Raw genomic sequence first — 12,765 nt, forward strand, 5'->3', positions numbered from 1 at the left:
CCCTCCATCTCTTGCACTCATCAGGTCATATCTGCGTGTGCCACGTCTAAAGAGGGCTTTACATAAGCTGGAGGGGAACCCTGGAAAATCTCTTTCCGTGGATCCACCGGTGAGGAGATTTGTGCTAAAATCTCTGTCCCCCGCTTCGAAAGCCTGGATGAGAATATGTAAATGTGCACAGCATGGGCTCTAGCAGCCAGTAGATTAATCAGTGGAGCTGAGCATGGCAGTGCCTCTCAACCAGCGAAAGCTCTTCCTCTCCCTTCCCCTTCGCTGCTGCACCACCACAATCATTTGCAAGAGAATAGATAGGGAGCTTTGTAAGGCAGTGCATGCCTCATTTAAATGTTATGCCTCCAACTCAGACAGTGAGTGAGATTTATCCTTAGAGAAATGTATGCAAATCCAAAGCACGCATCAAAGAGAACAAGCGATTACATTAAAAAAAAGGAAGCAGTTAGTGTTTTGGATCATGCACGAAGCTCTCATTGGCCAGTGTTGCTGGGTATACAAGTCCAAATGGCACCCAGTCATGCAAACCAGTCCAGCATGTGTGGTAAACAGCATGTGTTACACCACATTTATGGCATGATAGGCCTCCTACATCAGCCATTCATATGGATATCAGGCAGAGAAGGAGAGCACACGTAGAGGATTTTGTAATTTGCAGCACAGAGCGTGCCGTGTACGACCTGAACCTGTATGCAAAGGCACACACCTGGCATCGAGGAAGCGGGAGCGCAGGATCATCACGGCCTCGCAGGTGCTCTGTTTGAGCTGCATCTGGATGGCGCTGAACTTGCGGTGGATGATGCTCACCATGCGCTCGATCTCTTTGGGCGAAATGGGTCGCGTGCGTGACTGCTCTCTCAACAGGTTCATCACATGGGTGGTGAACTCGTTACACGCCTGTAGGGAAGATAAACACACACACATAGGATTACGTTCAAGAGCACACTTCACTTAAGGTCAGACAAAACTGCAGACGAGACCTCAATTTGTCAAATTTGCCGCGCAGAGTCGAGTATTTAAAATTCACAAATCGTGCGCTTTTCTTAATGTAGTTCTGGGGCAAGCTTTCTCGCAGAGCCAAGGGGGAATATAAGCACTGATATATTTCATATTTAACAGAAATGGTGATGGCAGTATGTTGAGAGGAACCAATGACAGCTGTTCCCCTCTCAGACACACTTTTTACAGCATAGCCAACCCTGAGAGACGAACATGCCACAACGTTTTATTCATCGCACCCCCCCATGTGACACCAGCCGTGAATCTGCCACGATATTACACTCCGACTCCGCGCCTCTTACTGCCGCCTCTTCTTTATTTCCTCTCCTCCCGTCGATCTCTCCCTGGATTTCGCCGTGTCAGGCTTTGTCTGTGTCTGTCTATCTCTGTGTTCATCTGTCTTACTCGCCTCATCTGAAAGGGATGCTATTGTCATGAATGCATCGGTTATCAAGGCAATGAGAGAAAATCACCCCCTTCCTTTAAAGCATCCCTTCAAGACTATACTTGGAATACACACAGAGGCTGCATATGATGGACTATTCTGGGGTAAAGACACAGTCTAAAGTGAATTCTTACTGACGTGTACTGAGGAAACAGTCGAAGGGTTGCCACTTGATTTAAGAGTGATCCTGCCTCAGCGAGGAGTAAAAAAATCTGGATTAAAGTTCAGGAGGGAAAAGCAGATATAGGAAGATGGACCAGCTCAGCAATATATAATCAGTTTTTGAACTGATTTTGTACTTTAAGTAGAAGGACTGCATCTTCAAAGTGTGCAGAGCTGGAAAACCCTGAAGTAAAATGTGATAAAGTAGTAAAAAACATGTTTTTCTCGTCAAACTCTTGGAACTTCATAATATTCCATTTTCTATCACACATAAACCTGCAAATTGCCACATTTGAGAATCTGAAACTAAGAAAAGTTTTGGTCATTTTACTTGACAAATAAAATAAATCATTGCTTACTAAACATTATTTTTCTATCACGTTTCACACTTTTTAAAATCAAACTGGAACCTCATCAAGATCCATCTTACAAGGCAAAGCTTACAAGCTGCCTTCAAATAGTTTCATCCCCTGCCAAGTCATCCCAGGTGCATCTCCTAAACTTGCTCATCACATCTTATTGCATTCTTTGTTTTTTGTGGTTCACGCATAAATCCGCGAGGAAAGATATACGGACCGCATAAAATAATAGCTACTCGAAGTATAAAAAGTATTAGAACAAGTCTCACATAAAAACAGCATCTCAAGTTTAAAGGGCTCTTACAAGTACATATAAGATGTTTCATTATGACCTTATTTAATTTAAAGACTTTTAAGGATACACTGAGAGCAGCTTTAAGCGGCAGTTAAGGCCATTGTTTAATTAATCGAACTGTAGCTCAATAACCTTGACTCAAACTTGAGTCGCTTCAGGCTTCGCAGCACAGAATATATCACTGCTTCATTCCTTTTTTCAAAGTTTTCAGCAGAACTTTTTCATCTTTTCCAACTGTTGCAGAAATCCTTCTCCCCGCGCTGTCTGGGAATCTCTTTGCTCTGGCAGTTATGTATCATAAAAAATGCCTTTAGAGACCACCGTGCTTGCAGGCCTGAGCCTCTAGCCCTGCTGTGGTGTGCGTGCCAGGCTACAAAAACGTGGAGATGCACGACAAGCTAAAATGGCATTAAAGTGCACAACGTGATGTTGCTTTTGATGTGTCCTGCTGTCACAGCAAATGCACAGGAAACTCCCTAACATCATTAAGCTGGTCATACGTGTGTGTGTGTGTGTGTGTGTGTGTGTGTGTGTGTGTGTGTGTGTGTGTGTGTGTGTGTGTGTGTGTGTGTGTGTGTGTGTGTGTGTGTGCGTGCACTAAAAACACTATTTCAAAAAATCAGTGTGTTATGGTTCTGTGGAAATTCTCTATACGTCACAGCCCTATTTTCCCACTCTGTCAGGTGTTGGTCTAAGGTGCATCGTCTGCTCTTACCTGTTCATACTTCTCCAGCTCTGTGTGGTAGATCTGTCTGATCTGGGTCAGCTTGGCCCTGTAGTCAGAGTGCTCTGCTGAGTTGTCGGCCCCTGCCCCTCCAGAGGCGGCCGCTGCAGCCGCCGCTGCCGCAGAACCTCCGCCTTTCTCCGGTCCGGACACGCCCTCTGCCAGAAGCATGTTGTCCAGTCGCATGAGCTGGGGGTCTGGGGGCTCCTCCTCCTGGGCGCCGCGAATGCTCAGCACTGCGATGACAGGAGAGGGCCAGAGGTCAGTCATAAAGGTCGCACCTGCAGCGGTGTGATGCACCGTAACAAGCTGTCAACCGTGCAGCTGACACCCCTGAGCTGCACCCACACATCCACCAGCTCAGCGTGAGCCGTGCAGTATAACAAAGACCGACACACAGGCTGAGGGAGACTGAAGTCTGCCTCACTGAAGGAAACATGGGGTCTGCTGTAAAAAAGGACCATTTGAAGATGGTGCTGCCTCCTCTCATTTATCTATTCAACTTTCAAATTCAACCTCCTAATTGGTTTCACGTTTGTTTTTCATCCAAAGCTACTTCCACAAATACCCCAAGAAATTAATGACTTTGACAGGCCTGAAGACGATCTATGGAAAGAAGCTCTCATGATCAAATTAGATACACTCCTTTTGGAGACATAAGCTTCTTTGATTTGCATGTTTTAGATATTTTCCACAATTTGTCCACTCTTCCCCCCCCAAAAAAAAATCGCACAGCTCTCCCATCAGGCTTCTGGTCACCCACACTTCCTTTTTTAATCAGCTCAGCTGGCTGCCAGATTCACTTGAGCTCAAGTAATTAGTCCCCTTATTTGGTTAATATACTGACAGAATAATAAGCAACAACTGTTTTGACAAATATTTCCCTATTCTCAGTTTCTAGGTTGTGGAATTCGTTTATTTTTTCTTGGGTTACGTCGTCTTTTTTTTTTTTTTTTTTTTTTTTTTAACATTTTTTAAATTTTTTTTGACAAAACCCGACATCTGAAATAATATTTTGTTTCCTGTTATTTTAGTCAACCTTTCTTCCTTAAATGGATATTAACATTAATTTAAAAACAAACAAACAAAGCAGAAAGAAAACTGCTCTTCCCATTTGATACAGAGTAATCCAAATTCACGGTTAAAAAAGGACCCCAGACTTTTTTAAATAGTCTTTGTTTGTCCTTATATCTTGACGTTTTTCTATATACGAGTAGGTTTGAGATAATTTCTCATTTTTCCAAAACAATGCTATAATCATTTTGGGAATTAAAATCAAAATGGGTACAATTTGACTATAATCTTGCATTTAAATCAAGTAGAAATTGCACTGAGGCAAGTGGAAATTCTTTTAAGAAATATTCTGAAAGTCACTCTGATCACCCCCAATATTTTAAACTTTTCACCAGGACTTTATTTATTCTTTACAGCACTCATTCAGAGTTGCAGCTGTGTATGTGCCTGTGTGGGTTTTAGGTGTGAGCTGATTTCACACCTAAAACAGTATGGTTTAAGTATTAATAGCGTCAGTAAACAATCTGATCAAATACTCCTCTTTGCCACTAGAGGTCTCCCTTGCCATTCTTTAGGACATCCAAGTCCCCACCTTCCATTTTCTGAGGTGAAAACACAGGCTCAGACTCTTCCTCCTCCATCTGAGAACCATCCATTTCAATATAAAATCCCTTCTCCTGTGTGAAGCGTTGTGCTGCTAGCATTCAAATTGACCCCAGAGTGGACATCGAAGGCACTCTGACGGCAGCTGGTGTTACCGTTATCGGACCTAACAGGAGCCCTGACTCTGTGACTTTGCGCCCCTTGAGTGTCGATAGCCATTTAAAACAATACCACTTGTCATTTGTCTCGTTGTCATTGAATGAGAAGGGACAGGCACGGAGCACTTCATTAATTCAGAGACAATAGGAGTGCTTGGTGCATTAACCCCAGACTGCTGTCCGGGTTGGTAGTCCTGGGCAGGGGGTCACTGGGATGAGAATGAAGCCTGCTGTACTTGTAGGGGAAGAGGAGGGGGGCTCCCACATTCACCCCCACCTTTGCCTTTAAGTGGACTGGAAATGCAAATATGGCAACTGTTGGCGAGTGGAAGAGGTCAGGGTTTCAGGCCATAGACTCAGCGGGAGGTAGATTGAGTGTGGGAGGAGTATTGGAGGAGAAATGGCGGCGTTGGGGGGGGGGACGTCTCTTGAGATGGCAAGACAGTACAAACATCCTGTCTCGTTACCAAGACTCTTTCATCACTCCAGTAATGTATAGACAGGCTTAGAGGGGAAAATCTCAGATGGCTTCACACGCGCCTTACCTCCACACCGTCACAACTGCTGCCACGTTATGACCCAATCAAACCTGCTCCATCAGAAACTCTAAACCCGCCTGTCTGCTTTAGTTAACGTACATCAGCAGTGGCCCCGCCGCCGCTGCCGCTCCCACGGCTCTTGAATGCTCACCAGTACAGAGAGGCACTTTTTCTACATTTACCACCTCATAAATGCCGATCTAAAGTGGGTGTTAAAATAGGAGCACACCACAATATCCCATGGACTAGCTGCCCTTTCTGGAAGTAATTTTTAGTAGGAAAACATCTCACAGCAGTACATACTTAAAGAAGAAAAAAGAAGGCTGACAACTTACATTATGGTAACACTGAACTGAAAACAGGTTGCAGGATTTATAGGTCAAGCCATACTGAAACTATCTATCTGAGTTTTAGACGTAAAGAGTTGACTTAAATAACACCTCTTCAAAATTAAAGCCTGTTAACGTGCTGTGTAAGTAGAAGATTGATATTTAAGTGGACCTATTTGATTAATTAATGTTGGCAATGGCCGGTGTTTCTGTTTTGTTACATCATTTTTCCTCTAGTTAACTGTTCAGACGGTGTGATGATGTATTAGACTTTAAAACCACTCATTAACTCATCAGTTATGAAGATGCTTTGTTTCATTAGGATAAAGGAGGAAATGAAGACCAAAATCAGCAAAAAAACAAAACAATGCTTTCTAATGCTGCCTTATTAGTTGGTTAGTTATTGGTTATTATTAATGAGACATTCAGTTTATTCACTATTTATTAAACTGCTAGCAAAGCAGAAGAACACAGCATTAGTCCAGCATTCTCTGCAGCAGCTCTGGTTTCCCAATGACAGTTCATTTAAAGGAACACTGAGAATGTGCTTTTATTACATGAATATCATAAAATGTTGTTAATTTAACAGAAATATTGCTGTTTGGCACAGCTGCCTGAGATTACTGACTACAGTAATTCTAAAACGAATGCCCTGATTAATTTTAAGTGGGAACTGGAATGTCCCCTCAAGTTGGATCTCCAACTCGGAAAGCTGGAGAACCCCCAGCAACCTCGGCTTCACAATCCAAGATGGTCACAGAGCCCCTAAATCTTAGTAAATCTGTGAAACGTGTAATCTGTGCTGCCACTGTTGTGTATTTGCGTCTCACTAAACAAGCCATACACAGAGTACTGTATATGGCAGAGTACAGAGTGTTTTTGAGCAAAAGATTACAGAAGAATAAACATTAGACAACATAATGTGCGACACATCTCTAAAGTGGCTAAGACAAAAACTATAATACAGTTTGGGTGTTTTGAAATTGGCCCAGGACTTTACATTTGGTGCATCTGTAATAAAAATGATCTTTTCAAAATTGACATAAAGCACATGGGACAAGATATCGTTTCCTGCTTCCCAAGTCCAGGAACAAAGAGTAAAAGTCCAGAGAACATCAGCATGTCTTCACAGATGTTTCAGGCAAAAGTCCTAGACTAGATTTCTTCCCTAACCCATAAAATGTCTAGACTGTCAAATGAAAATGGAACATAAAAATTCCCTGTGTCCACAAAAATGATTCAGTTCATGTCTGCCAAGTTCCAGCTTAACATTCAAAGTGTTTATTTTACTTGGCTTGAAGCTCCTCCAACATCAGTCTTAGAAGAGTGCCTGTTGCAGAGAAGGTCATTTCTTAGGAGATCTCTTGGATGGGAAACAGAAAAAGTTCTAGCAGGCTGACATTTTTTCTCTACGAATAAGAAAGGTCATGGACAAATGGAAAGAAAACGACTGCATCCAGCAATGCTGCTTATTCAAAGCCCTGCATTGTGCTCAAAATCAGTAGGTAACGCTGTCTTAAACTGACAATTAACACAAACTCCGACGTGATCCCCAGGCCTCGCTTGTTGACACGTGTATACCTTCGCTAATCAGCCCGCATATCATATCCTCCCCTCGTATCCCGGCTCCATTCTTGCTGCTGATCCAGCTGTCTTGGAGAGCATCTGTCAGGAGGGACCCAGGAAGGAACAATGCATTACGCCATGTTGGCTGTGTACTGTCATCCCTCATTGACAGCACATTGTCACACTTACAGTGTCCTCTGAGCTGGGAACAAGCTAAGTAGCTGGCTGCCTATAATATCAGCTCTTCCTGGCATCTTATCGCAGAATCTGATGGGAACTCGCTCTGAGTGGGGTTAATCTGGATTTCTGCATTCATTTTTAATTTAAGTGCCTAATCAGTGCAGTCATTGCCCCGCGATGGGTAGCTTCCCTTACGGTGAGAAAAAACAAAACAAAACTGCAGACCTGCAGTATTTGGAAGTGATTGAAGCAAATGATGATTTATTTCTTCCACCCTGAACCTAAAGCGCATAATTAAAACCATGGAGGGATTATCTCAAACAAATACAATTAATAAGGAAAAGAAAGGGATAATGTGCCTCCATAAAATTGGCTTTGCTGTGGGTCATAATTACACGACTCAGTGAGGGCCACTTTATTGGCTAATGGCAGCCTAATTGATTCATCCTAATGTATTTCGAGCCTTGGGTCTGGTGGGCACTCCCTGTCCAATAGTGCTGGTGAACTTACTTAGCCACCCGCAGACAAACACTGAAGGTTCTCTCAGGGATAAACAATTATCTGTGGATGTGTGTGCGAGAGATTTCCCCCCACTGCTCGTCGACAAGCACGCGTTTTTTTGTATGTCTCTAATGGATGCCATTTCTCTCTTGGAGGTGTTTCAAAGATGGCTTGTTGTCAGACGATGCCTTATTCCCCCCCCCTTCCTGTTGTTGACAAGCAATTCTCTCAAGGAGGCACGCACCAGGCTTTATTGCTTTGCTTATGCGTTAATAAAAACATGGGATTTTTTTTTTTACCACAGTAGCTGTTGTTATTAATGAATTTATGAATCGGATGCACAATAGATGATTTTGCCGGGAAGAAATTACGTATTCATGGTGTCTCTGTGTGGATGGATTGGGAGAGGATGGATGGTTGGTGGTTTTACTGCTCTGTGTACATGCTGAGAGACAAAATGTCACCGGCTGAGAAGACAAAAGTAAACTGGAATGGGAGAACACGACATTTGTTTAACTTCCCAACATCTGGCCTTTTACAAATCAAATCGATATTTAATAAAAGCCAAGGGCAATTGGCTTTTGGAGAGGTGGATGTTTAACTGTCTGGTTGTTTCTCTGGGAATATTTATTTCATTTCCGCGAGGCTGAGGGAAAAAGCTTTTGCTCTTTGAGGGTAAGCTCGGAATATCATGCTTGGAGATGATTAACGTCCTTGTTTGGGGGAGAGCAGCTTGCCTAAACCTCCTCCCGCTCCCCCCACGTTGCTTGTTTTTCAGCGAGCACATGTGTAACATTCTCCGTTTCCCATTTATTAGTCATCCGAGAAGACTGGCTCATGGCCTTACATGAAGATGTCTGTGGGTATTGAAATATTAATTGAACAACTTGCAACAGAGATGCACCATTTCAGAGAGGCTCTGAGTTTGGGGTTGGTCTTAATTGAACAAAGACCAGAGAATAACCCGTCTTCTCCCTCTGAAGGAGAACGAACCGTGGCAAAATGAAAGTGGGCCGGTAGCCTGGGGCAACAGAACTAGTGTCTTTGGAGAAATGCTGTGGAAGGACACAGGTCCATTATAGATTGTCACATCATCTCACCATACTTGATATGATTCAAGAATGTGCGGAATATTAAAATTGACAGCAAATACAAGCCAGATCCAAGTCTAAAAATATACTTTTGAGTCAGTGACAATATTTGGGATTGTATCAAAAGCTTGTCAGGGGATTAAGATTTCTTCCAGGACACTGCCTGCATCTTCGAAATGATTCAGTTTTTTTGTGGCATAACAATATCAGACTCAAAGAGTTACTGCACACCATGCTCTGCAGTCCAGATATCTTATCCTATCAGATTAACAGAGGCAAATGGCAGGCTGTCAAAAAACATTACCATATGTAATCCCCTTCTAGATTTCGGAGGCATGTCGACAGGGACTGTTGGCATGGCAGCCTGTCACGGAGATCGGGTGATTGGGGGGAAGCCTTATGTTTAATTAATGACGTTGGGCTGGTCTGTCATAGTTAGCGAGATGGACGGTAAAACATAAAGGCCTCTGACAGAGATTGGATGCCTTAGTTCAGACTGGTGGAGACCTTTGGAGGCCTCCCATTCTGCACCCAGATACTGTGAGCTGCACTGTTACGTCACGAGGAGCGGCACGGGGAGAGACAGCCAAAAGTGACACTCGATACCGGTCAGGTGACAGCATGCTCAGTCAGATCAACAACTGCCTGGTTTGACATTTTGAAGAGCTCTTTGCCAGCAAAGACTTCAGCCGCTCATGTTTTCAGTCAGTTTTTCAGTGGTGCACAGAAGATAGGGCTAAAAACACAGAGTAAATATGTATTTGGGTTGATACTTCTATTAAAATTCAAACTTCTGCTTAGTTTTGAATATAAAACATCATCTTATCTTTCTATCCAGCCTATCTGATGCCACTTAACTTACTGAGGTTTTATTTGCTCAAGCATTAAGCAAGCAGTCAGCAGTAACAAGAAAATGCATAGAAAACTTCACAATTTAATCAGAGTAAAAAATTCCGGTATTTCTATATTGACTAATTTTCTGTATGCATATGCATGAAATATGGCAGCTACTCTGCTCCAACATCTGTACAGCTACGATGCTATTCTGCTACATGTGCTGCAGACAGAGCTGAGCATACTGAATAATGGAGTCCCTCTGCTGGACAAACTAGCCAGAAAGTTTTCATGTCGATCCACATCCATAACAATTTATTATTAATAAGCAAATGTCAACTGAAAAATGCTGTACATCAAGCTGGCTCTAGTTTACAGGCTATACTGCTGGATAAAACTTTCAAATCATGCTGAAAGGATGAGACCAAAAAAGAAATGCCAGGAAAAACTTGCAGTTATATTGGCTTGTCACTCTGGCCTGGCAGAAATTATTTATGGCAATACGACAGTAAACTGCTGTGGATAATTTTCGTTATGTGTGTTAAGAATTTGCTTTAAAATACGGCCTTATCTTGTACCTACAGAGACGTCGTTTTATTCAAATGATATTCCATTGTAAACTTGGCTGTAGGAACTGTATCAACGGTGTACATTACTGTGTATAAATGAATCATAAAATATAAGCTAGTGTATGCACGGTGCTGAAAGCGTGAGCTAAACAGTAGTGTGTTGTGAATGACGTCTAGCAGAGGGAGTCATGCTAGGACAAGGGACGGATTAATTGCACTTCAGGAAAGTGCCTGAAAAAAACAAGTGAATGCTAATGTCATCATCTCACATGGAAAACTGCCATTTTAAAAATATGGTTATTTATTTGTGCCATTTATTTATGACTGCAGTCACTCAGTAGCCCTTTTTTAATCAGAAACATTCCACCAAGCAAACGCGTCATCGTGACCGACTGTAGTTGAAATCCAGTAGTTGTTAACTTATGTCGTTGTGAAAATATTTTAACTTCAGTAGGTTTTACATTTTTCGCAACTGTAAAAATATTCTTATCTTCTCTTCGCTTGAAAAATAACAACTAGATCATTAATTTGGAGCTTTCAAAGAAAATGCATGTGAGTAAAATCCCTATATTTTTAAAGTAATAAACAGAATGTGGTGTAATCCTGCACTAAACAGTCCTTCTTTAAAACATTACTGTGTGTCGGGTCAAAGCCAAACGCTTTTGCATAATTAACCCTTTCTGGTCAGGCAGTGGTCGAGCCTGTCTGTCTGGATTTGCAGTGACGGGATTGGCCCTATTTGTTTGTATTGGTGCTTCAGTGGACACACTTCATTGTGGTTTTAGCAGTTAATAAATCATAGTAGAAGCCCCCTCTCTCTACACAAGCCTGTGCTGTGGTGGTCCTGTCACAAGGCAGGCACCAGAGCCGAAGCGACAGCTACATGCTAATTCAACATCGGCATAATTCATTATACAGTCGCAAGTGTACTGGAATGGAAAGAGAACCAACATACACCAGGAGGAAGACGACAGGCATCAAACTGTTAAATCCTGCTCTCCTTAAGTCCCCTCTGTTTGCCTTTGTAAGGACTCAAGGATCGCTGCCGGTGATATAAAATTATACTTCATTCATAAGATATGCACAAAAAGTGCTTTGGGATGTGTGAAGAATAAAATTATTTTACTGCATTTACTTTAAATGCATAAAGTCTCGAGATTCATTTTAATTGAGGAAGGTTAACAGACAATATCACAGAGGTTAATGGGCAATGGCGACAGTTAAGTGGCAACTGAGCTCCTTTACTGTGTTGTTAAAAGGAAATCTGCCTTTTCATGAAATATACTAATCTATACAGACACTTCCTGTAAGTCACGCAAAAGCCAGTGTAAAATGACATATCAAAAGGCAGAATGGGAGTTACTGCACTAAAGGGGAAATTAACAAAAAGATAAAGAGTCAATTAAACCGATAAGGCCTCGTGCTCTTCAGAAGGTGAAAACCAAGGGGAGTGGAGCTGACAGCCTTCACATTAAAGCGCTCCGCTGCTCTCTCATCCACCATGTGGTCCCTCTGCTTTGTCACCACCAGTTCAGAAGAGAAAGAAGCAGCATTGTCTTTGTTAGGAAGTCCTGATCGCACACACTGCAATCGTCTACTGATACCACTAATGGAGGGAATTAGAATTGGATCCACCGAGGTCTTAGGGCCACTAATAACACAGCAGACAAAAACTTACCACTTAAAATTTACAGGGGTTTTTTTTTTTTTAGTATATAGTTGTTCTTCTTCTGACATTTTAGAAAAAAAAAGTTTTTTAGCAAAACTAAATGCTTGACCTAATCTCCCAGCATCCAGGATGAATTAGTTCACTGACAGCCTCGGGCTTCCATCTAGTTCCGTTAATATCTACTCAGCCAAGAACGGCGAAATTTACTTTTCCAAAGAATATTTCAGTATATCTGATTAAATTAAACAAACCATCTTGAAATCCCTGTCATAGTTTGAGCAGTGAGATGCAATTTCTTTCATGTCATTTAGAAAAGTTGCAGAAATGTATTTTGTTACTAAATTAGAAGAAAAACCTCAAGCTTCAATCTTTTCATATTCTTCATTGGTTTGTATCCACTGCTGGAGATCATGAGGTGCAGACAAAGTTTGAGCTCTTTTTACATGGTTGCATTTTCAGCTCATCTGCACAGTCTCACGAGGTTCTGACCCACAAAGTGTAGAAACATGTATAAAAAATTACCCCTCCCCACAAACTTCTTGTGCTGGGTTAAGAATACCAAACAAATTCAATGTTCAGTGTAGGCAATTAAGAGGAATACCATAAACTGCTGCCTTGAATTGGCTTGGAGACAGTATTATGTCATTAAAAAGGAGCTATAAGAGGCAACTTTCAATGAGAACAATGCAAACAAACTGTAGTGTTTTAGATGATCA

At 42.0% G+C, this 12,765-nt stretch overlaps 1 protein-coding gene across 3 annotated transcripts in view; it reads right to left on the bottom strand.

Annotated features, from left to right (window-relative positions):
- Positions 1-12,765, bottom strand: part of LOC308393553 (pre-B-cell leukemia transcription factor 1) — a 63,602-nt gene that overhangs the window by 13,695 nt on the left and 37,142 nt on the right. For all 3 annotated transcript variants that reach the window (XM_080877412.1, XM_080877413.1, XM_080877411.1), the window contains exons 3-4: positions 2,988-3,232; positions 719-909 (exon numbers count right to left, since the gene is read on the bottom strand). In XM_080877412.1, the coding sequence (XP_080733538.1) occupies positions 719-909; positions 2,988-3,232 (436 nt within the window). The remainder of the gene's footprint in view (positions 1-718; positions 910-2,987; positions 3,233-12,765) is intronic.

This window comes from Rhamphochromis sp. 'chilingali' (genome assembly GCF_963969265.1).
Source record: "Rhamphochromis sp. 'chilingali' genome assembly, chromosome: 3".
NCBI classification, from domain to species: Eukaryota; Metazoa; Chordata; class Actinopteri; order Cichliformes; family Cichlidae; genus Rhamphochromis; species Rhamphochromis sp. 'chilingali'.